We start from the raw sequence: 25,806 nt of genomic DNA, 5'->3' as shown, positions 1-25,806 counted from the left end.
TTTGAGCAGGATTGGTATTAGATCCTCTTTGAAGGTTTGGTAGAATTCACTAGTGAAGCCATCTGGTCCCGGACTTTTGCTTTTGGGAAGGTTTTGGATGACTGATTCAATTTCGTTACTGGTGATCGGTCTGTTTAGATTTTCCAGTTCTTCATGGTTCAGCCTTGGAAGGCTATATGTTTCTAAGAACTTATCCATTTCTTCCAGGTTGTTGAATTTGGTGGCATATAGTGCTTCATAGTATTCTTGGATGATCCTTTGTATTTCTGTGGTGTCCGTGATAACTTCCCCTTTTTCATTTCTGATTTTGTTAATTAGTGTCTTCTCCCTTTTTATCTTAGTGAGCCTAGCCAAGGGTTTGTCAATTTTGTTAATCTTTTCAAAGAACCAGCTCAGTGTCACATTAATTTTTTTCTATTTTTTTTTGTTCTCTATTTCATTTAGTTCTGCTCTGATTTTTGTTATTTCCTTTGTTCTGCTGACCTTGGGTTTCACTTGTTCTTCTTTTTCTAGTTCTTTAAGGTGTAACATGAGGTTATTTATTTGGGATTTTTCTTGTTTCTTGAGATAGGCCTGTAATGATATAAATTTCCCTCTTAAAACTGCTTTCGCTGCATCCCAAAAATTTTGGTAGGATGTATTTTCATTGTCATTTGTTTCTATGTATCTTTTGATCTCTCCTCTAATTTCTTCTTTGACCCAGTCATTCTTTAAAAGTATGTTGTTTAATCTCCATGTATTTGTGTTTTTTTCCTGCTTTCTTTTTGCAGTTGATATCCAATTTCAAAGCCTTGTGATCAGAGAATATGCTTGGTATGATTTCAATCTTCTTAAATTTGCTGAGGCTGATTTTATGTCCCAATATATGGTCTATCCTTGAGAATGTTCCATGTACACTAGAAAAGAATGTATAGTCTGATGTTTTAGGATGAAGTGCTCTATAAATGTCAATTATGTCCATTTCATCTAATGTGTCATTTAGGGCTGCTATTTCGTTATTTATTTTCTGTTTGGATGATCTATCCATAGCTGTCAATGATGTATTTAAGTCCCCTAGTATAATTGTGTTTTGGTCAATTTCTCCCTTTAGTTCTGTTAGTAGTTGCTTGGTATATTTCAGTGCTCCCTGATTGGGGGCATAAATATTGATGACTGTTATGTCTTCTTGTTGTATAGTCCCCTTTACCATTATGAAATGTCCATCTTTGTCTCTTGTTATCTTTTTCACCCTGAAGTCTGTTTCATCTGATATCATTATGGCTACACCTGATTTTCTCTGGGTACCATTTGCTTGGAGTGTCAATTTCCACCCTTTCACTTTGAGTCTATGCTTGTCCTTGTAGCTGAGATGTGTCTCTTGGAGACAGCATATGGTTGGGTTTAGTTTTTTGATCCAATCTGCTACTCTGTGCCTTTTTATTGGTGAGTTCAGTCCATTTACATTTAGGGTGATTATTGATATGTGAGGATTTCCTGTCATTCTATCTTTAGTTTTCTGGTAAGGCTGTGTCTCCATTGTTTCTTTGCCTTTTGTTGTTGTCTATTATTTCTGTGTGGTGGTATTCTATGATGTTTCCTCTGTTTCTTCTTTTATTACAGTATATATTTCAGTTCTGGATTTTTTTTTGAGTGGTTACCCTTAAGTTTATGTAAAAGAAAGTTTGATATTTAGAGTATTCCATTTTCTTCAGCACGCTTACTTTCTCCATTCCCATATTCCGTTCAGGCCTTTACTCCCCTTTTTATGTTTTGTTGCCACAAATTGTCCCTGTTGATGGTGGTCGAATAGCCTCCTTTAGTATTTCTTGTAGTGCAGGTCGTGTATTAGAAAATTCCCTCAGCTTCTGTATGTCTGGAAAGGTCTTTATTCCTCCTTCATATCTAAAGTATATCTTTGCTGGGTATATTATTCTTGGCTCATAATTTCTCTCTTTCAATAGTTTGAATATTTGGTTCCACTCCCTCCTGGTTTGTAGAGTTTCTACTGAAAAATCTGATGATAATCTAATGGGCTTTCCTTTGTAGGTTACCATCTTTTTTTCCCTGGCTGCCTTGAGGATTCTTTCTTTGTCGTTGATTTTAGACAGCTTCAATACAATGTGCCTTGGAGAAAGCCTGTTGGCATTGAGGTAATTAGGTGTTCTATTTGCTTCTTGGATTTGAGGATCCAGTTCTGTCCAGAAGTTTGGGAAGTTCTCATCAACAATTTGTTTGAATATATTCCCTGTTCTTTTCTCTCTTTCTTCTCCTTCTGGTATGCCCATTATTCTTATATTGCTCTTCTGATGGAGTCAGAAAGTTCTTGTAGAGTTCTTTCATTTCTTTTAAGTCTCAAGTCTCTTTCTTCTTCCATCTGTGTCATTTCCAGGTTTCTATCTTCAATGTCACTGATTCTTTCCTCAATCTTGTCAACTCTAGTACCTAATCTGGCTATTTCATTCTTCATTTCTTCTATTGAGTTCTTAATATTCAGAAATGCTATTTGGTTCTATTTGAATATTTCAATCTCTTTCGTAAAATGCTCATGCTGTTCTTGGATTGTGTTTCTGAATTCATTATACTGCCTTTCTGTGTTTTCTTGCATCTCGTTGAGTTTTTTCAGAACTGCAATCTTGAATTCTCTGTCATTTAAGTCACATATTTCCATGTCTTTAAGTTCCTTTACTGGAGATTTTCACTTTCTTTTTGAGCTGTCTTGTTGCTTTGGTTATTCATGGCAATTACTGATTTATTATTTCTCTTCCTAGACATCTACAGGAGTGGCTTCTGCAACAGGTTGATAGGAAGAGGTCTTTCTTTTGTTTTCCAGTACTTGTTGGTAGAATGTTTTATTTTCTCTCCAACTGCAGCCTTTTTTTCTCTCTCACACGGTAGTGCTATGTTTTCTCTGCACTATTCCAGCTTCTCACACAATGGGGGGATTCCCTGGGAGACGGGCTTCTCCTCTGTTAATAGTTCGCCTGGGTCACAGGGTGCAGTGTCCGTGTGGGTATGTGGAGAGCTTTTGAAGTTCCAAAGCTCTTCCTGCACCAGATTCAGAGCCCATATGTTTCAGCAGTTCTGTTTACTCCTGCCGGGATCCGCCCAGATAGGTGGGGCCAGGGGCGGGGTGAGTTGTGAGAGGTGGCCCAGAGCAATGGCAGCGACCACCACCACAGCCGGTCCTGCTTCCACAGCTCCCTCCCCTTTGCCGGAACTAGTTGGGCTGCAAATCTGTGTCTGCAATCCACAGTTCTCAGAACAGCAAATATTCAATTCTTTTGATCTGACACTGCTACTATTCCGCTTCTAGCACCGGGCAGGTGAGGGCAGGGCCAGTTCTGGGAGGGTAGGGAGGGGGCGGCTAGTCTCAGTGCCTAAGGCTTCTGTTCTCTGCTCGGCAGTGAGGGCGTAAACCACCGTTTTCAGCCTTCTTCCCTCAGTCTTTTCTCCGAGGTCTCTGCCGTGAGTGTTGGGTTCAGCTGTGTTATATGCTGTCCCCTCAGCCCTATGGGCCATAAGCAGAGCCCTAGCAGTCCGAGTTCTCCCCTCTCCCGCAGCTCGGTCTTTGCGGGATGCAGCGAGCTTGGAGCACTGAGCTAAGTCTGCGTCCTGCGCCCGTGGGGTTCCGTCTCTGCACTTCTCCCTTCCCTCCTCTCCCGTTTGCGCGATTCGCCCACCTTTAGGTGAATTCAGTAGTGGGCCTCTTCGTCTTGCCTGTCTGCTGTGCAGGGAGTCCTTTGCGGAGTTATTGTTGTTCGATTAGTTGTAAATTCCAGGGGAGCTTTACAGAGGCTCACCTCACGCCGCCATTTTGATGACGTCTATATAGTTTTCAATTCTTTTGAGTAAATACCAAGGAGAGGGGTGGAAATTGCTGGGCTCTATTAATTCTATGTTTAATTTTCTTAAGGAACCTCCAAACTAATTTCCATGATGGCTGCACAATTTTACATTTCTACCAGTAAGGCAGGATGGTTCCAATTTCTTCACATCCTCATCAACACTTCTTCTCTTTTTTAAAATAGTAGCCATCCTAATGGGTGTGAGGTGGTATCTCACTGGGGTTTTAATTTGCATTTCTCTGATGACCAGTGACGTTAAGCATCGTCTCATGTGCTTGTTGGCCATTTGCCTGTCTTCTTTGGAGAAATGTCTATTCAGGTCCTTTGCCTTGTTTCAATTGCATGATCTGTCATTTTGTTGTTGAATTGTATGATTTCTCTATATACGTTGAACACTTGACGCTTATCAGATAAATGATTTGGAAATATTTTCTCCCATTCCATGAGTTGTCTTTTCACTTTCCTGATTTTATCTTTTGATGCACAAAGTTTAACATTTTGATAAAGTTCAATTTATCTGTATTTTCTTTAGTTGCCTGTGTTTTTGGTATCATGTCTAAGAATCCTTTGCCAAATGCAAAGTCATAGAGAGTTACCCCCTGTGTTTTCTTCTAAGAGTTGTATAGTGGTAGCTCTTATATTTTGGTCCTTGATCTGTCTGTTTTGAGTTAATTTTTGTATATTATGTGAACTAGGAGTCCAGCTTCATTCTTTTGCATGTGGCCGTGCAGTTGTTCTTGTAGCATTTGTAGAAGAAACTATTCCTTCCTCATTAAATACTCCTGACATGATTGTCAAAAATCAGTTGGCCATAGGTATATAGATTTATTTCTGGTCTCTTAATTCTGTCCCACTTATCCATTTATCTAGTCTTCACCCAGTACCACACTGTGTTGATTACTGTACCTTTGTAATAAATTTTGAAATCAAGAAGTGTGATTTTTCCAACTTTATTTTTCTTTGTTAAGACTGTTTTGGCTAAGGTCTCTTGCAATTCCATATGAATTTTAGGATCAGCTTTTCCACTTCTGCAAAGTGGTTGGTTGAACTTTGATAAGGATTGTACTGAATTTATATATTGTTTTGGAGACAATTGTCATCTGAACAATATCAAGTTTTCTAATCCATGAACATGGGATATTTTTCATTAATTTAGTCCTTTAAATTACTTTCAGCAGTATTTTGGAATTTTAAATGTATAACTCTTGAGCCTCCTTGGTTAAATTTATTCATAAGTACAGTGGGAACCTCGGTTTTCTAACAAAATCTGTTCTGGAAGTCCATTCGAGTTCTGAAACGTTCAAAAACCAAGGCACAATTTCCCAATAGGAAGTAATGCAAAATGGATTAATCCGTTCCAGATTTTTAAAATCAACCCCTAAAACTGCAAATTTAGCATAAATTTTACTATCTAATGATACCATAGATCCATAAAATTTACAGTGTTCGTAAACTGAAATGTTCGTCAACAGAGACGTTCGAAAACCGAAGTACCACTGTATTTTATTCTTTTGGATGATATTATGAACAGAATAGTCTCCTTAATTTCTTGTTCTGATTGTTCATTAGCTCTGAGAGGTTTTTTGGTGGATTATTTAGAATTATTTTTACATAAAATCATATCGTCTGCAAATAAAGAGAATTCTATTTCTTCTTTCTAATTTGGATGCTTTTTTTCTTTTTCTTGACTAATTGGACTGGCTAGAACATCCAGTACTATATTGAATAGAAGTGGTAAAAATAGGTATCCTGACCTTGTTTCTTATCTGAAGGAGAAAGCTTTCAGTCTTTTCACCATTGAGTAGCTGTGGGGCTTCCATAAATACCCTTTATCAAGTTGAGGAACTTCCCTTCTATTTCTAGTTTTGTGAGCTGTTTTTTCCCCCCAAGAAAGTATGTATCATATTGTCAAATGCTTTCCTAGCATAATTGAGATCATGTGTGTTTTTCTTCATTCTATTAATGTAGTGTATTACAAAATAGATTTTCACATGTTGAACCACTCTTACAGTTCTTGGAATCATCTCATTTTCTGATGATGCATATATTCCTTTAATATGCTGCTGAGTTTGGTTTCCTAGAAATTGATTGAGTAGTTTTAGACCTATGTTCATAAGAGATAGTTGTGTGTAGTTTTCTTGTGATGTTTTTCTTTAGCTTGAGTGTCAGGGTAATGCTGGCCTCATAGAATGAGGAAGTGTTCTTTTATCTTGAAATTTTTCTTAGAGTTTGAAGAAGATTGGTGCTAATTCTTCTTTAAATATTTGGTACAATTCACCAGTGAAGCCATCTGGTCTTGGCTTTGGTTTGTTGGGAGATTTCTGAATACGGATTCAATCTTTCATTTAAAAGTCTGCTCAGATTTTGTCTTTCTTCTTGAGTCAGTTTCCTGTGTTTCTAGGAATTTGTCCATTTCATCTAGATTATCTAATTTGTTGGTGTGCAATTGTTCTTACTATTATAATCCTTTCTATTTATGCAAGTTTTCTATCAATAAATATCCCAACTTACATTTCTGGTATTAATAATTTTATCCTTTCTTTTTTTCTTGTTCAGTCTAGTCGATCTTTTCAAGGTTACAACTTTCAGTTTTATTGATTCTGTTGTTTTTGTATTCTCTATTTTGTTTTTTCCACTCTCTTTTTTATTATATCCTTCCCTTTGCTAGCTTTGAGTTTCGTTTTCTCTTCTGTTTTAGTTCCTTAAGGTATAAAGTAAGATCATTTATTTAAGATTTTTGTTCTTTAATAATGTATGCATTTACAGACATAGATTACTCGCTGAATACTGCTTTCACTGTATCCTATAGGATTTGGTATGTAGTGGTTTTGTTTTCATTCACCTAAGTATTTTTTAACTTCACTTGGAATTTATTCTTTGATCCACTGATTGTTTAACAGTGTGTTGTTTAATTTCCCCATAATTTTGAATTTTGTAGTTTTTATTTTGTTATTCATTTCCAGTTTAATTCCATTGTGTCAGAGAACATACTTTGTATGATTGATTTCAACCTTTTAAATTTAGTGAGATTTGTTTTGTGTTCTAACATATGACCTATACTGGATAATATTCCATGTACATTTGAGAAAAATGTGTATTTTTCTGTTGGTGGGTTAAGAGTTCTACATATGTTTGTTAGGTCTAATTGGTTTGCAGTGCTGTTCAGATCCACTATGTTCTTATTGATCTCCTGTCTAGTAGTTCTATCCATTGTCAAGAGTGGGTATTGAGGTTTTCAGCTAATATTTTAATACTGTTTATATCTCCCTCCAATTCTGTCAGAGTTTGCTTCCTACATTTCGGAACTCTGTTGTTAGGTTTGTAGATGTTTATACTTGTTATGTCATCTTTAAGGATTAGCCCCTTTATCAATATATAATATTCTCCATTGTCTCTTTTATCAATTTTTAATTTAAAACCAACCATGTCTTAGCATAGCCACCCTAGCTCTCCTTTGGTTACTGTTTACTTGGATATCTTTGAAAACCTGTCTTCCAAAGTGGCTGTACCATTTCGCATTCCTACCAGCGATGAGTGAGGGTTCCTGTTATGTCACATCCTTGTCTGCATTTGCATTTGGTGTTTTCAGTTATTTTGGAGTTTTGCCATTCTAATATGTGTATAATGATAGCTCATTGTTTTACTGCATTATTATTTAATTAATTTATTTTTAGTGTACCCATTTTGCTTTCCTTTCATTTCTTTTTCTGTATATTTTTTGTTTTTTTCGTAGTGTTTATCCTGTGTATTACAATTAACATATTGACTTTATAACAATAAAAGTTGAATTCATACCAACTTAATTTGATAATATACAAAACTCTGCTCCCTTACAACTCCATTTCCCACCTTACATTGTTATTGTCACAAATTGCATCTTTATACATTATATGCCTATTAACATTGATTTATCATTATTGTTTTATGCACTTGTATTTTAAATCATATAGTAAATAAAAGAAAAGTGGAAAACCAACAATACAACACTACTGGTTTTTATATTTACCTGTTTAAATAGAAATCAGATTCTTCCCCTCACCCCACTGTTTGTTTTTGCTGCCTGTTGTGATTTGTTGTTTGTTCAGCGATTTTTCTATATTAAATACTGTGTTCTTTATTATGTGTGATCTCTAAAGTCTTTGCTCCTTAAACTTTTGGTCAGTTAGTCGTTTGATAAAGATTTCATGAATGCCTATAGTCATAAAAGAAATAGAAAAGAATTAAAAAATATCCTCCCTCAGCCTTTGAAGATTGGCTCTGTGTTGGGATACTCCTTCAGCTTTTTCCAGGCTGTTTAGACTCTGCCTTAGCATTTTACAGATGAGGAAACTGAGGCACAGAGAGATTAAATAATTTGCCCAAGGTCACAGAGGAAGTTGCAGAACCAGAATATGAAAATCTACCAAAGTATACGGTATACATCATTACAATGAACTCCCTCCCCAAATGAGTCATTACTTAAAATAGAACTTCATGTTGTGAGCACTCATCTCACTAGTCTCATATTTTCAGCCTTCCCACTCTGTTTTCACAAGTCCTTCTGAGCTTCACTAACTTGGTAGCCAGTAGCCACACATGGCTATTAGTCGCTTGAAATGTGGCATCAGAATTGACATCTGCTGGAAGTATAAAATATACACCAGCTTTCACAAATTTAATGCAAAAAGAAAAATGTAAAATATCTCATTAATAATTTTTGTGTGGATAACATATTGGAATGATGATATTTTTTATATGTTTGATTAAGTAAAATATATTCTTAAAGTTAACTTCACTTGGTATTTTTTAACTTTTTAAAACGTTCCTACTAGAACATTTAAATTACATTGCTCACATTATATTTCAGTTGTAGAATTTCTTCTTTATCCTTTCTACTACATTTGTTGACCATCCTCCACTAGCCCCATATTAGGCTTATTCTCCCAAAACTCTTCCGTGAACCCTAAAACATGCATCTACTTAAAGGAAGCCATGAGATATTCTTGAATGGCCCAGAGATTTCATTTGGTACAAGTTGAGTATGACTTGTATCATTTTCATTTTAAATACAACTGAAGTATTCTTAGTCTCTTACTTTTTTTTTTTTAAGTGGGTGATTTCACAACCTTTTTTTTTTAACTTTTATTTTAAGTGTGTTCTTCTAGTACCCATCAGTTCCAAGTCAAGTAGTTGTTTCAATTTAGTTGTGGAGGGCACGGCTCACAGTGTCCGCTGTGGGGATCGAACCAGCAACCTTGCTATAAGAGCACTGCGCTCTAACCAACTGAGCTAGCCTGCCACCCCCTTAGTCTCTTACTTTAGTAATGCAAAAGGCAATATTAGAAAAATAAAGGAAAGGCAGAACTACCAAGATAAGTGCCACAATGGTTTAGAATAAAGGCCCCCTTTTTTCTTCAGAAGTATGTAACTTCCAACAGAATTTTGCAAAAGTATGTTTTCCCTTGAAGTTACTGACTCCTTACAGATTTCAGAAGTAAAAAGGACTTTAAAAGTCATGTCCCCTGCCTAACTAATGTCTAAAGATCTTCTACAACATTTCCAAGTGTTTGCAATGGGCAACTCACTCCTTCCCAATGCTGCCAGTCTGGTTGGTCATCGTCGTCATCATCATTTCTTATATTGAGCTACAGTGTGTTGACCTGCAGCTTTTACCCATTGATTCTGTTTCTTCCCTCCGTTCTTGGCTCATATAAATCAGCCACACTTGCACATGACAGTCCTGAAATTAGATAAAGCCAGCTGTTTCCCTGGACACTTCCTGGCCCCCACTCATTTTTCTATATACACAGTCTAATTCCAACATGCATAAAGCACTGGGTGCTCTCCTTCCCTGACTCACAAGTGCTGTAGCCAAACAAATGGAAGTAAGGACCTCCGCTTCCTGTTTAGCAGCGAGTGTTCAGCCATAGACATTACAAGGAGATACACCAAACAGCAATTTGGCAGCTACTGTTTATTAAGATTGGTCTCCAAGCAACTCTGCTGTCTCTCCATTTTAAAGAGCTATGCCTTGTAATTTCACCTTCCCTTGGCACCTGGTACAAGTGCACAGAGGTGGTGGTGGTGAGTAAGAAAGACCTCAGTTTGTACAAATGATATTCTGGAACAAAACTTACATATATATCATAGTAAGCCAGCAAGTAGTGATTGGGGAAGGTAGACACAGCACATGGAAAAAGCCTTTTAGGCTGGAATCTAGTCCCAACTCTACCACTAACTTGCTCTATGACCTTGGGCAAATCATTTGATGATACTCTAGTCCATTTTTCACATCATGAAATGAGAAAGACAAATGAGATGTCTCATTTGTCCCTTCCAGTTCTGATATTCTATGAAATCTTAGTTCAAATATAATAATATTCATTAAGTACTTGTCTTGTGCTAGATACTATGCTAAACAGCATTTACATGTATTACCACATTGAAATCTCAACCTTGTGAGGTAGGTACTATAAGGGAAGGGAAGGATCTTCCCATGGTCACAAAATAGTGTGACTGGGCTTCTAACCCAGACAGTCTGACCTAAGAGCTGGCATGCTCCCTCCATACTATGTTACCTCTAAATATACAAGAGACGTTTGGTATTTAAAGAGGTTCTACAGTGAATACTTTGGGGAAATGAATAATTATCTCCTAACTTATCATCTTTTAAATTCTTACTACCATGTTACATAACTTGAGTGTTTCCATTTTCTGTTGGTTTTAATCAAATTATACCTGTATTTGCTGAATGAGTAGAAATTCTTACTCATGATTTAAGATGAAGGAAGACAGCAGAGAATGGAGTTCAATCCTTATCTCAGCAGGCTGATGATTCCCTAAAGTACCATTGACTGAATTGCTCAAAAATGATGCTATGGAGAAATTAATTAGAAAAGTACGTTTGAAAATATCACTAATTTTGACCTTTTTCTCTCTTTCCACAGTGACTGTTTTGAGCCCAGCAGAAAAAGGTAAGAGGGTGCTGTGAATTGTATTGGTCAGGACTGTATCCATCTTTTCTATCTAAAAGTGAGTTACATGGAAGCCTATAATTTGAGCAACTTTTTCATTTGAGTTTAGGACAACAGTTTTCAAGAAGCTTACCCAGAAGCACAGCAGAACCTATTTTCAGTGGCCCCTTTGGCTGTAGGACAGAACTGAAAGTTACCAGGAGTTCTGATGGAGAAGGGCACAGACAACCACTCTGTTGGCCATAGTAACCCTAGGCTCTCACTGGGTTCATCGCTGGGTTCATTCCTACATACCTTGCCTTTTTACCCAACTCGCCTCCTGTTCAAGGCATTGGGTAAGGGCTTCACTGGGGGCTTTTAAGGCCTAAGTCCTTGCCCAGCACACTTCCAGTATAGTCACTGTACTCCTCTCCACTCCTCATCCCTGTCTTGGCTAGATCTGCAATCTGCACTGTCATTCTACCTAAAGAGATGGAGGTATTTTCCATTAAAAACCTGTAAGTTAAGCATGAGTCTTAAGAAAGCTTTAGCTTTATGTTATTTCATCAGGTATAACCATAAGTATTTATGTAGCCAGTTTTAATTCTCATTTCATGGGGATTAGTTGTTGTCGTTCACTAACTACATAGCATTAGTATTGTGTTGTTTTTAACCTCCAGCTTGCTATTACTCATTTAGCAGAGGTGTTGGCTCTAGAGGCCATGAAGCACAGTGGTGGGAAGACAGTAGACCATAGTAGTTAAAAGTATGAACTGTCTAAACTCAAATCCTGACTTCACTACTTCCTGGTAAATTACTTTACCCTGCTTGTGCTCTTTTTATTCGTGTGTAGAATAGCAATAATAATACTACCTACTTCGTAAAGCTTTTGGAACAATTAATGAGTTAATACATAGAAAGCACTTACAACAGTGGTGAGTAAAGCTCATATTAGTGATTCTATAAATGCTTGCTACTATTATTATAGCCTTAGAGCAAGTTTTGAGTTGCCTCTTATCCTTATCTATGCTTCATAAAGTCAGAGATCATTTTGTGTGTGTGTGCATATATATATATATATAAATATCATTTTCCACAATAAACTTTCAAGACAAGTTGGGTAGGGATTTAGATGATGCTCTACCATAACAGGAACAATGACAGTAATATTGTTATTATTACTGGAAACTATACTTTATTGTGCCAGGTACCCTGTTAAGTATTGTAGAGACATGGCCTCCTTCAATATTTCCATCAACACAATGATGTACACATGCTTATGTCCATTTTATTGAGAAAGAAACTAAGGTTAAATAACTTATCCCAGGTCATCTAGAGTGTCATTTGTAAGCCCAACTCAGTTCAAAGCCAGTTACCAGGATTTGAGTTCTTTAACAACAAAAGGACTATTATTGTTATTGTTATCAACACATTGCCTCCTCTACTGCTGCATCCCTATCATTCAAAGCATTTCCTAAATGTCAGTTAGCATAATGGATGGACCCATGTCTTGAAAACAGAATTTCTGAGTCCTGTGTAATCACAGATGACATATTACATTCTAGCTTCTTAGAAGAAAGAGCATGTCTATGTAAACCTATGTACTTGTAAGACAAGTAAAATGTTTTGACCTAGTCATAATACTGATGTATTTATTTTGCTTTCATTAGAGTGTTTGCATAGATGATCTCATTCAGCATCATACTATCTCTATTTTGAAGATCTTGACTGGAAAATCTTCCTTACACTATTCCTGAAGTGAGGATCTGGGATAAGCTGGAGGTTAGAAATTTAGTAGGGTCCAAGGATGGGTGGGGCTAAGGGATGAATTTAGGAATGAGATTAGGCACAATCTGTCAGACAATCCACATATAATCAGGACTAATGTATTGATTAAATTGATTAAATAATTTTAAGCAAAACTTTAATGCATTCTGTGAGAATTCATTTTAATCTTGGTTTGCATACTAAATTCTCTGGTTTCTCTTTTAAAGTTAAAAATGGTTGTAATTATTTAACTTTTTAGAAATAGATGCAATTCCTAAATAATAGAACGCTTATAATCTGGACTGTGTCTCCCCCTCCCAAATTCATATTTGGAAATCCTAACCCCCAGGACCACAAAATATAACTATTTGGAGATGGGGTCTGTAAAGAGGGGATTAAGGTAAAATGAGGTCCCTAGGGTAGGCCTAATGAATAAGACTTGTGACTTTACAAGAGGAGGAGATGAGAACACAGACACACACAGAGGGATGACTGTGTGAGGACACGGGGAGCAGACGGCCGTCCACACGCCCAGGAGAGAGGCCTCAGAACCAGTCCTGCCCATGCTTTGATCTTGGACTTCTAGCTTCCAAAATTTTGAGAAAGTAATTTTCTGTTGTTTAAGCCACTTAGTCTGTGGTACTTTAGGATGGCAGCCTGAGCAAACGAATACAAGAACTTATTTAGTTTTCCATTTGAAAAGCCAGAGTAGCTGCTTGTGTTAGCTTCCTGATTATACTAACCTTAGTTTATCAATGACATAATAGACATCAGGAGTTTGCGAGGGAAAAAGTTTCGGCCACAGTATGAGCTTTTCTACTCACCTCCAAACTGTATAGGAAAATCCAAATTAGGTTTTGAACAGTTATCTCAGTGCTCTTAATAATATACTATTTTATATTTATTATTGTAAAATTCCTTTATAATGAGGATTTTGGAGAGCAGACAAAGGCTTTCTTTAGAGGTTAACCCACTTCTAAAAGAATATTAATCATGATATTAATATAATAATCATTGTTATAGGTATTCTTATTATATAATAGAATAATTATTAATATGCTAATTAATATTCATATCATTTTGTTATAAAAAGAATGCTTATTGAAAATTCAATAAGGAAAGATCAGCCATAGTGTAGCCAATTCTAGGTTTCAGAGTTATGATTTGGTGGCCAGCCCAGTGGCTCAGGTGGTGGGAGCGCCGTGTTCCTAACGCTGAGGTCACGGGTTCGATTCCCACATGGGCCAGTGAGCTGCGCCCTCTACAGCTAAGATTGTGAACAATACCTCTCCCTGGAATTGGGCTGCCGTGAGCAGCCAGAGGTCTGCTGTGTGCCGTTAGCTGCTGTGTGCTGCTGTGGGCTACTGTGGGCTGCCGTGAGTGGCTGGCAACCGACTGCCTCAGCCAGGGGAGTACAAGGCTCATAATACCAGCATGGGCCAGGGAGCTGTGTCCTACACAACTAGACTGAGAAACAATGGCTTCAACCGGAGTGGGAGGGAGGCGGAAGAAGGGAGGAAAAAGAGTTATGATTTGGGTTCCTCCTCCAGCTGTGTATGACACTGCTTTCAATCATACAGCCTATAACTCCCAACACATTTAACTATGGCTGTGAGGAAAATAAAAATTTTAGGCTGGGAAGTCAGAATAAGTAGCTATCTATTATACTAAATATTAGAAAAACTAAAATGAAAAGATATGAAAGGAAAAGTCCAATTTTATTTATTTGTTTCTTTATTTAGAGGTTGTTAGACTAAGTATTTTTATTACTAACTGTAACAGGTGAAGGGACCAGAGGCTCAAAGATAACTATGGTCACTTAACTATTAAAGAGTCATAATAAAAACTACTTCAGGTGCACTCATTATGTGCCAGCTACTGCTCTAACATGCTTTAGGTACATGTAATTCTCATTAAAGCCAGATGAAGTAAGTATGATCATATGTTAATTTATGGATAAGAAAACTGAGTATAGAGAGTATATAAGTTTGCTAGAGCTGCCATGATGATTTGCCACAAACGTGGTGGCATGAAACAGCAGAAATGTATCCTCTTATGGTTTTGGAAGGTAAAAGTCTGAAATCAGGGTGTTGGAGGGCCATGCTCCTTCCAGAGGCTCCATTTGCAAGCAGTTCTCTCACTCTCCACCCTGGCAACCACTGATCTATTTTCTGTCCCTGTAGTTTTACCTTCTTCAGGATGTCATATAAATTGAGTCATAAGATACATAGCCCTTTCTATCTGGCTTCTTTAACTTAGCAATATGCTTTTAAGATTCATCCATGTCAGTGTGTGTAGGAGTACTTTGTTCCTTTGTATTGCTACATAATATTCTATATTATGTATGTTTAACTTATAAAAAACTACCAAACTGTTTTCCAAAGCAGTTCTATCATTTTGTATCCCCATCAGTGAAACTTGAGAGTTCCAGTTGGTCTACATCTTCACTGTCACTTGGTGTTTTCAAGGTTTTGAAAACCATTATGTTGTGTATGAAGTGGTATATCCTTGTGGTTTTACTTTGCATTTCTCTAATGACTGATGATAGGCATCTTCTCATGTGCTTGTTTGACATATGTAGATCTTCTTTTATGAAATGTCTATGTCTTCTGCCTGCTTTTATTGAGTTGTTTCTCTCATTATTCAGTTGTAACTGATCTTTAAATGTTTAGATACAAGATTTCTTTTTCTTTTCTTTTCATTTTATTTTATTAAATTTATTGGGGTGACAATTGTTAGTAACACTACATAGATCTCAGGTGCACAACTCTGCATCACATCATCTACAAATCCCACCGCGTGTTCATCACCCAGAGTCAGCCCTCCTTCCATCACCATATATTCGATCTCCCTTACCCTCATCTCCCACCCCCCACCCCCCACCCCCCTTACCCTCTGGCGATTTTTTGTTTTTAAGCAAATATGATTCCTCTCCTGGGAGCAAACTTAGGGTTGACGTGAGCCAGTTACCAGGAGGCATATTTATGTTTGATATGAGGAAGATGTGTCTAACAATCAGAGTTATCCAATAACAGAATGGGCAGCCCCAAGAGTTGATAAATTTCCCATTACATCAGGTGTTCAAGCAAAAGCTGGGTAATTATTATGGATAATGCAAATCAGATTTATGTGTCACGGAGAATGTTAGACCCAATGGAATCTAAGGACTCTTTCAAATGTAAAATTTTATAATTGTAAAATAAATCAAGTGAACATCATACTAATAAGGTACAAGATTTTTTGGTTGCATTAACAAAAGGAAATGCATTCTGATGAAACCAAGCTGGGATTGTGATAAGCTGGGCCACTTCCCCAGCCAGTGAAAAACTGGTTTACCAATCCCTAACCACCACACGGATAACAGAGATTCTCTGTTCTGCTTTGGTGTCCCACTGTGAAAATCCCTGACGTGGTTGATGGTATGTGTGTGTGTGTCACATATGATGGGATCAGTAAGGTTAACCAGCTTCTCAAGGATACACAGTTTTTAAGTGGCAGGTCTAGAGTTGAAACACTTTAATCCAAGTTTATAAGCTCAAGGAGGCTATATATTTTGTTAGCTTTGTTGTTTACTAAATTCCAATACACTGGAACTACAAAGCTCTTTGAAACTGAAAAATACTAACTTGAGGACAAGTAAAATGAAACCCTGCTTTGCACGGTGGCTAGCAAACTTATGATACTCATTATCCCCCAGAACTGGTACTGACTTCAGAAAAGGTTTATAACCATTGATGAGTACTACATACCAATGAATAATTAGAGGAAATGACGATACTTGGTAGACGGCCGTAACTTTTGAAGTTGATATCAATAACGAAAGCCAGGCATACTCTTTCAAAACATGATGCCATATGTTGGCACTGGAATTGGAGCCCACCAACAGAGAGACTCCTGGGGGTAGCTGGGTAAACCTTGGAAATAACTCTGAAGAAAATCTTGTATTTTCCTAGGGGATAGCTAAATCATGGAAACAACTCTTGAGCAATTCTTGTAGTCTCATGAACTATCCTTAGCTCTTTGATTACAGCCCATGGGCCTCTAACCCCATCTTCTCCAAACACTTCTTCAAATAGCTGTGAGACAAACTGCAGCTTTTTGTTAGAGCTTTTAAGGCAGGGGAAATAAAGTAAGGCAGTGAACTCAAATATTAGAGTCGACACCTCATTGCTAGGTGTCCTACTCAAAGGGAGAAGTGACTGTCAAATTTCCCCCAGTCATAATCTGGAGATTTCTATCTTGAACCAAAACTGGATTCAAGTGAGGGCTCTTTCCATTTCTAAAACTACAGCTACTGTTCCTATTGGAATTATAGTATGAAGTTGAAAGATATACCCCTGCCTGGGTACATCCTTTACCAACTCCAGTGCTTTTAGCCATCAGCTGTAAGGAACATGACCAACTCCCAAAGAAAAATCCACCTAAGACTGCAGTTGTTCTGAATTTAGTCACTGTGTTTATAAATCATTTATTTCAGGATAAAAGCTCAAGTAGTCATTCTCCTTTGCATGTTATGGAAACAAAAAAACTTGGCTTTCATATGCTAATCACAGCTCCAGCAGCTTATGATGCCCCAGGACTGTGATCTCTACCAGATAAGCAAAGAGCTCTACTGGGCCTGCTTGCTTGAAAAGATGTCATTGAGTAGTGGCAGTTCAGGAACACAGTTCACAAGCTATTTGATTTCCGTAGTGATCTGAAACCTCACTAGACCATCTCACCTAAAAAGACAGACTCAGTGTCCCTGCAGTTTATAAGAATGATTAGTCTAGGTAATAATTCACTACAAATAAATATGTTGCTAGGTTTCTTTTTTTAATTTTTTTATTAGTTTCAGGTGTATAAAACAAAGAATTGACTTCCACACATTTGGGACCATAGCTTAGGAATATACAGAAGGTGCCCAAAAAATGTATACACATTTTAAGAAAGGAAAAAACTGCCTTAAAATTGTAATACTCGATATATACCGATAACAAAAGATGAGTACAAGTCATGTGTATACATTTTTTGGCACCCCTGGTATGTATGTATATTACAATTTTAATACTGTTTTTTCCTTTCTTAAAATGTATATATACATTGTTTTGGCACCGTGTGTGTGTGTGTGTGTGTGTGTGTGTGTGTGTGTAGAGAGAGAGAGAAAGAGAGAGAAACATAAAATTGAGAATCATAGTGCATATCCATAATTCAGTAACACACACTGCAGGGTGAAATGTGACAGGGGTATGGTAATTTGCGTTTCGCTAATGATTAGTGACATTGAGCAACTTTTCATATGTCTATTGGCCATCTGTATGTCCTCTTTGGAGAAATGTCTATTCAGATCTTCTGCCCTTTTTAAATTGAATTGTTTGGTCTTTTGGGAGTTAAGTTCTTTGAGTTCTTAATAAATTTTTGATATTAACCCCTTATCGATATATCATTCTCCCATTCGGTAGGTTTCCTTTTTGATTTGTTGATGGTTTCCTTTGTGTTCAAAATTTGGCATTGTAACTTGTTTCTGTCACTGCATGGGGAAAAGTAAGAATTAATATTTTATAGTAATACTAAAAAATACTTGGTAATAGGAAAACAAAATAGAAATTTGTTGTTGAGCTTTATGTTTTTCTGAACTCTTAGAAATGGACAAAAGGATAGTGTAAACACTGTGTTTTTTCTTAAATTTCAGTTATCTACCTCATATTCTACCATGCCATCTTTGTGTTCTTTACCTGGACCTACTGGAAGTCTATTTTTACACTCCCACAACAGCCAAACCAGAAGGTAAGAATACCGGTTACTTCATAAAGACTAAAAACAGAGGAAAGCAGAAATGTCAATAAGGCAAGAAGAGGGCAAAAAGAAGAGCAAAAAGCCTTCCATTACAAAAGAGAGATTCAGAGTGGTCTTTAAAAATGACTCTTCATGCAAACAGTAAATTAAGGGGCAGATTGTATATTAAAGGAGTTTGTGAAATCACCAGTCATGGATATGTTTAAAACCAGGAAAGCACTACCTGCATTGGTAATATAATTAGAGAAACAAGAACCCACTTGGATTCTGAAAACTCATCTACTTCAATTCTATGAAACTATTATTTTAGAACCCAGTGAGCCTCTGGAAGACCACTGTTAGGAAAAAAGTTAGAGTACTCAAATTGATCATTTTCAAAGTGTGCTCCTTTGAACCAAAATGTTTCATGCAGTATTTGGGAATGTTTATCAAAGAATTTGGAGTCATATCAGGCATTCAAAACGTGACTACTGTAAAACAGATGAGGTTCCAAAGTAGAAAAATTTAAAAAAAAACCACATACAAGGGAAGAGATTTTAACAGCCTCCAAACATTAGGGAAAATACTGGTTTAAATTTTACCATTTATGGAATCAAAATTGTACAAGAAAAATCAAAACAAGAAAAATAAAATTAAACACAAAGGAAGGCAGTAAAGTAAGAATTGAGGAACATAAAACAGATAAGCTGTAAAGAAAATAAATAGGAAAATTGTAGAAGTCCTTTCTTATGAGTAATTATTTGAAATATAAATGAATTAAGCTATCAAATTAAAAGGCAGCTATTCACATAACAGATACACATTATCACCTATTTTTTGCTGTCTACAAATAACTCAGTTTATTTTTCAATCACAGTTGATATATTAACTATATTCCGTATGCTGTACTTTGCATCCCTGTGACAATTTTGTAACTACCATATGATTTCACTTATATGTGGAATCTAAACAACAAAACATATGAACAAACAAAACAGAAACAGGCTCATAGGTACAGAGAACAAACTGATGGTTGCCAGATGGGAGGGGGTTGGGGGGTTGGGCAAAAACGGTGCAGGAATTTGGATGGTGTAGATGCCTGACCACTGCAGTGTACACCTGAAGTTGAAGCTGAATAATAAGAATGTCAACTATAAGTTAATATATATATGGTCACAGGATGTGGAATACAGCATAGGGAATAGAGTCAGTGGAATTATAACAGCTCTACACGATGTCAGAGGGGTAGTAGATTGGGGGAAGGGGGTTATCACTTTGTGAGGGGTGTAAATGTCTAACTAGTACATTGTTTTGTACACCTGAAACTAATTTAAAAAAAGAAGTACAAATTGGTAGTTACAAAATGGTCAAGGGGATATAAAGTACCGCATAGGGAATATAGTCAATAATATTGTAATAACTATGTATAGTGTCAGTTGGGTACTAGATTAATTGAGGGGATCACTTCTTAAATTATATAAGTGTCTAACCACTATGCTGTACACATGAATTTAATAGAAAATAATATTGAATGGCAAAATAAATAAATGAATAAATAAATACACTGAAAAAAAATATTGCCAAAACCAGTTAGACAGATACAAATAAATGGATAGACATCCTGTGTTTGTGGATTGGAAGAGTTAATATTGTAGACTACTCAAAGTAGTCTACAGATTCAATCCAATCTCTATCAATACCCCGATGATTTTTTTTTTATAAATAGAAAAATTCCGTCCTACAATTCATAAGGATTCTTGAGAAACCACAAATAGCCAAAAGTATCTTGAAAGCCAAAGTTAGAAGTCTCACATTTCCATATTTCTAAACTTACTGCAAAACTACAGTAATCAAAACAATGTAGTATAGATACAAAGTCTAATGGAATAGAATAAAGAGTTCAGAAATTAACCCTTGCCTATATGATCAGATGATTTTTTGACAAAGGTGTCAAGATCATTCAATGGGGAAAAGATGGTCTTTTCAACAAATGGTGTTCAGAGAACTGGATATGCACATGCAAAATAATGGAGCTGGGTTCTTACTTTACACCATATACAAAAATAAACTCAAATGGATTAAAGACCTAAACCTAAAAAGCTTATAAAACCCTTAGAAGAAAACATAGGAAATAAGTTTTGTGACATTGATTTTACAAGGATTTCTTGGATATGACACCAAAAACAAAAGTAAAAATAGATAATTGGATTATTTCAAAATTAAAAAAACTTCTGGATATCAAAACACAACCAACAGAGTGAAAAGGCAACCTATAGAACGGGAGAAAATATTCATGAATTATATATCTTGCAAGGGGTTAATATCCAGAATATGAAATAACTCTTACAACTCTACAACAACAAAAAACCCTCCCAACAACCAAATTTTACAGTGGGCAAAGGACTTGAATAGACATTTCTCCAAAGAAGATACACACATAACCAACAAACACATGAAAAAATGCTCAACATCATTAATCATTAGGGAACTATGTACCCAAACCACAATGAAATACCACTTCACATCCATTGGGATGCCTACTATATATTTTTTTAAGTAGAAAATAGAAAGTGTTGGTGAGGATGTGGAAAAATTGGAACCCTTGTGTGATGGTGGCAATATATAATGGTGCAGCCACTATGGAGAACAGCATGATAGTCCCTCAAATAATTAAAAATAGAACTATAATATGATCCAGCAATTCCACTTCTAAGTATATACCCAAAAGAATTGAAAGCAGGATCTCATAGATTTATTTGTACACATATGTTCAACAATTGTTCCTAAATTATTCATAATAGCCAAAGGTGGAAACAACCCAAATAATCATCAACAGATGAATGGAAAAAAAAAAGTGATATATAGATACAATGGAATATTATTCAGCCTTAAAAAGGAAGGAAATTCTGAACAGACTCACTTGTAGCTTGCTACAGTATGAGATTCCTAAATTGCTATTGCTAATTCCTCTGCTATTCCCAAATAAACTCAGTTTCTGGTAATTTGATCTTGCCTAAATGTACCTCTTTATTTAAGTTGACATACCTAAACAACAGATACTATGGAGCCATTCAAAAGAGCCAGGCACATCTAGAGATCTGATAATAGAGATTAAAGATTACGAAGACAAAAAAAATCAAGGTATTAGATGAGTTTGTGAGCTAACTATTCTTTGAAAAAGGATATGTATCTCTGTGTGTGTAGGAAATGACACACTAAGAATAGCTAGGTTTCTCAGCACCATTCACTGAATGATACATTTTCCTCCTTTATCATATACTGTATCTAGTCAACAACTTTATAGTATATCATACCTGGCCTGGAGTCAAGTCTGCTGCTAATTTTTGTCATTTATAATTTATTTTAATTTTTTTAGTGTGATTCCTCATTTATTTTCTTTTTTAGAACTTCCCTGGATATTTTTGAGTGGTTAATCGTCCAAATTAATTTTTAAATATTTCCTCAAATTCCCAAAACTATTCTCTTAGACATTTGATTAGGATTGTACTGGACGTAAGATTACTTTTAAAAGATATTATAATTACACAATGTTTGAATTTTAGTACTTAACCTAAAAGTATATCTTTTCTTTATTCAAACATTTTTTTTGTCTCAAAAGTTTATCATTTTTAAAGTCAGTTTTATTAATTTCTTTTAGTGTTTATTTTTAGCTATTTTTTGTGGTTATTATAAATAGGATTCTTTTATATTTTCTAAGTGGTTATACTTTATATATAGGAAAGTTTTAAATTTTTGTATTTAATTTTTATAACTGGTTACCTTAACTCATTTTTTATTGATTCTACAAGTTTTTCAATTGATCCTTGGGATTTTCATATCATTTACAAACAAATTACAATCCTAATTTATTTTCAGTACTTAATTTCTTATTTTTATTCCATATATAATTGCATTGGCTATCATTTCCTTACATGGTATGATGGTGGGCATTCTTGTCTTGTTCCAGACTTCAATGAGAATAATGATAATGTTTCATTATAAAGCAAGTTACTGGCTTTGGTGTAAAGCATACCTTTTAAAATTATTCTAAATTTTTTATGAGTTTTTATTAAAAATTATGTTGAATTTTACAAAATCCTGTTAGCATCAATTAAGAAAAAAGAAAGGAAGGAAATTCTGACACACACTACAACATGGATGAACTTTGAGGACTTTATGCTAAGTGAAATAAGCCAGTCAGAAAAAGACAAATATTGTATGATTCTACTTATATGAGGTACAAAGAGTAGTAAAATTTACAGAGACAGAAGTAAAATGGTGGTTGTCAGGGGCTGGTGGGAAGGAGGGTTGGGGAGTTGTTATGTAATGAGCATGGAATTTCAGTTTTGAAAGATGAAAAAAGGACTGAAGAATGATGGTGGTGATGGTTGCATAACAATGTGAATGTATTTAATGCCACCAAGTTGTACACTTAAAAATAGTTTAAATGGTTGAATTTTATGTTGTGTATATCTTATCAAAAGAAAAAAAATGGATCAAAGCCCAAAATGTAAGACCTAAACTTCTTAAACAATTAGAAGAAAACCTAGGGAAAAAAATCTTCAGGACCTTGGATTTAGCAATGGATTTTTAGATAGCACACCAAAAGCACAAGAAACAAAAGAAAAAATAGATAAATTAAACTTTATAAAAATTAAAAACTTTTGTGCATCAAACTACACTATTAAGAAAGTGAGAAGGCCACCCAAAGAATGGGGGAAAATATTTGCAAATCATATATCTAATAAATGCCAAGTATCCAGAATATATAAAAATTCTTAAAAGTCAACAACAGAAAGACAACCCAATTAAAAATGGTCAAATGACTTGAATAGACATTTAAAGAATATATACAAATGGCCAACAAGCACATGAAAAGAGTCAACAGAGAAATACAAATCAAGACCTCAATGAGATACCACTTCATACCCCCTAGGATGGGAAAGAAGGGAAGGAAGAAAAGGGAGGGAGGGAGGGGTCAGAGAGAGAGAGAGAGAGAGAGAGAGAGAGAGAGAGAAGAAAGGAAAAAGGAAATGGGAAAATAACAAGTTTTGGTGTGGATATATAGAACTCTTAATCCTTATACATTGCTACTGGGAATGTAAAATGATGTGACTGGTGTAGAAAACAGTTCTGTGGTTCCTCATAAAATTAAACACAGTATTACCATACGATCCAGCAATTCTTTTCCTAGGTTTATATACTCACTTGAAAACAGGTGTTCAAACAATTGGTTATACACAATTGGTTATACACAGTTCATAATGCATTATTCACTATAACCAAAAGGTGGAAAGGACCCAAATGTCCATCAATGGATGAACGGATAAATCAAGTATGTTGTGTCCATACAAGGGAATATTATTCAGCCATAGAAAGGAACGTGTTACTGATACATGCTACAACATGGATGAACTTTGAAAACATTCTGCTAATTGACACACCAGACACAAAAGGCCACATGTTGTTTGATTCCAGTTATATGAAATATACAGAAAGGAAAATCTAATGAGACAAGAACTAGATTAGTGGTTGCCAGAGTCTGGAGATGCGGGGAATAGGGAAAGACTCTTAATGTACATGGGGGTCTCCTTTTGGGGTGATGAACATATTCTGAAACTAGATAGTGGTGATGGCTGCACAAAACTGTGAATACAAGGACTGACAATTAAGTTCCCAAACTCATCCTAGAAAAAGTGCTACAGACCTCACTGCTGAATATCACTATGGTCACCTTCAAAGCACTCCCCTTGGGAAACTATGCACCGATGCCAGTGCCTAGTCAACCTTTCAAAGCAATTTTAGAACTCTTTTTCTGGAATGGCCATCAGAGCTGTTGTCGTATTACCCTTGATGCCCTGAATGTCATCAAAATGTCTTCCTTTCAATATTTCCTTTTTCTTTGGGTAAAGAAAGACGTCATTGGGGGCCAGATCAGGTGAGTAGGGAGGGTGTTCCAATATGGTTATTTGTTTACTGGCTAAAAACTCTCCCACAGACAGTGCCGTGTGAGCTGGTGCATTGTCATGATACAAGAGCCATGAATTGTTGGCGAAAAGTTCAGGTCGTTTTTGTCTAACTTTTTCATGCAGGCCTTTTCAGTGCTTCTGAAAAATAAACTTGGTTAACTGTTTGTCCAGTTGGTACAAATTCATAATGAACAATCCCTCTGATATCAAAAAAGGTTTTGACTCTTGATTTGGACTGACAGAAATTTTTTGGTCTTGGAAAATTGGCTGACTTACATTGTGCACTTTGACGCTTTGTTTCAGCGTTGTATTGGTACACTCTTGTTTTATCACCAGTAGAGTTTCCAGGCGGGAACTCCTGCCCATTCTCAGGAATTTTTTTCGCTTTCCTGTTCCCGAATACCAAGATATAAACTGTTTTCAGTTCTCCACAATGAATCGTTTCCACAAAGTGATGGCCGATACTACCAACCACCTGGGTTCAAGGAGCCAATTTTCCTGATTTCCCAATCAACTTTTCTCAGGATTTGGGAACGGGAAAGTGAAAAAAATTCCTGAGAACGGGCAGGAATTCCCGCCTGGAAACCTTAATCACCAGTGATAACACTGCCAAAAACACCGTCTTGCCTCTCCAAAAGATCTTGGCAAATTTCGACCCTCCTTTGCTTTTGTTCATCAGTGACCTCCTTCGGGACCATTTTTGCACACAGCTTTCTCATGCCAAGATTTTCAGTTAAGATTTTCCTAACTGTTTCTCTATCGCTGTTTACTGGGTCTGCTATGCTTCTCACAGTCAGTCGACGAGTTTGACGCACAATTCTATGAATTTTTGCAATGTTTTCATCAGTTCTGCTCGTTACTGGCCACCCTGAACTCTCTTCATCAGTGATGCATTCTCTCCGCTCAGAAAAACATTTAATCCATGTATATACTGCCATTTTCTTCATGGCATTATCCCCATAAACTCTGACTAACATATGTCCCTGATTTCACTTCCACTCTTGCCAAATTTAACAAGAAATTTAATATATGTTCGTTGCCCTAATTCAAGCTCAGACATTCTCGCGATGGGACACAAAAACACGCCACAACAATAATGAATGCCACTCAGCAAGACACCGCCACATGTCAACAAGAACACAGCTGTGAGACACTGATATACCAAGGTTATGGAACCTTCCTGAGCTGTTTGTACAGGGCTGCCAATGGAAGCGCACGGGGGCAAGTTTGTGAACTTAATTGGCAGACCTCACATACTAAATGGCACTGAATTGTACACTATAAAATGTGTACCTTACAATGGAGTTTTATGTTATTGAATTTTAGCTCAATAAAAATAATTTTCCCCTTCACACTATTTATGAAGCTTGTAGGCCAGTAGAAAGGATGAGTGGTTGGGAATGGTGTAGACATAAATTGGGTGAGATGATGACAGAATTTAGATAAGCACTGCACATGTGTAATATTTAAGACAACATCTTTATCATTTTTAATTGATAAAAGAAAAGGTGAGTCTTTGGGGACTATTTGATAGCCACCATATTAATTTCTCTAATACCA

The 25,806-nt window shown here is 36.2% G+C and overlaps 1 protein-coding gene across 2 annotated transcripts in view; it reads left to right on the top strand.

Annotated features, from left to right (window-relative positions):
- The window catches only part of ZDHHC15 (zDHHC palmitoyltransferase 15), a 71,021-nt gene that overhangs the window by 6,657 nt on the left and 38,558 nt on the right, over window positions 1-25,806 (top strand). For both annotated transcript variants that reach the window (XM_074323236.1, XM_074323235.1), the window contains exons 2-3: window positions 10,751-10,777; window positions 18,195-18,289. In XM_074323236.1, the coding sequence (XP_074179337.1) occupies window positions 10,751-10,777; window positions 18,195-18,289 (122 nt within the window). The remainder of the gene's footprint in view (window positions 1-10,750; window positions 10,778-18,194; window positions 18,290-25,806) is intronic.

This window comes from Rhinolophus sinicus, chromosome X, assembly GCF_036562045.2.
Source record: "Rhinolophus sinicus isolate RSC01 chromosome X, ASM3656204v1, whole genome shotgun sequence".
Lineage (NCBI taxonomy): Eukaryota > Metazoa > Chordata > Mammalia > Chiroptera > Rhinolophidae > Rhinolophus > Rhinolophus sinicus.
The sequence above is the reverse complement of the archived record's forward strand: the minus strand, read 5'-3'. Positions and strand labels throughout refer to the sequence as shown.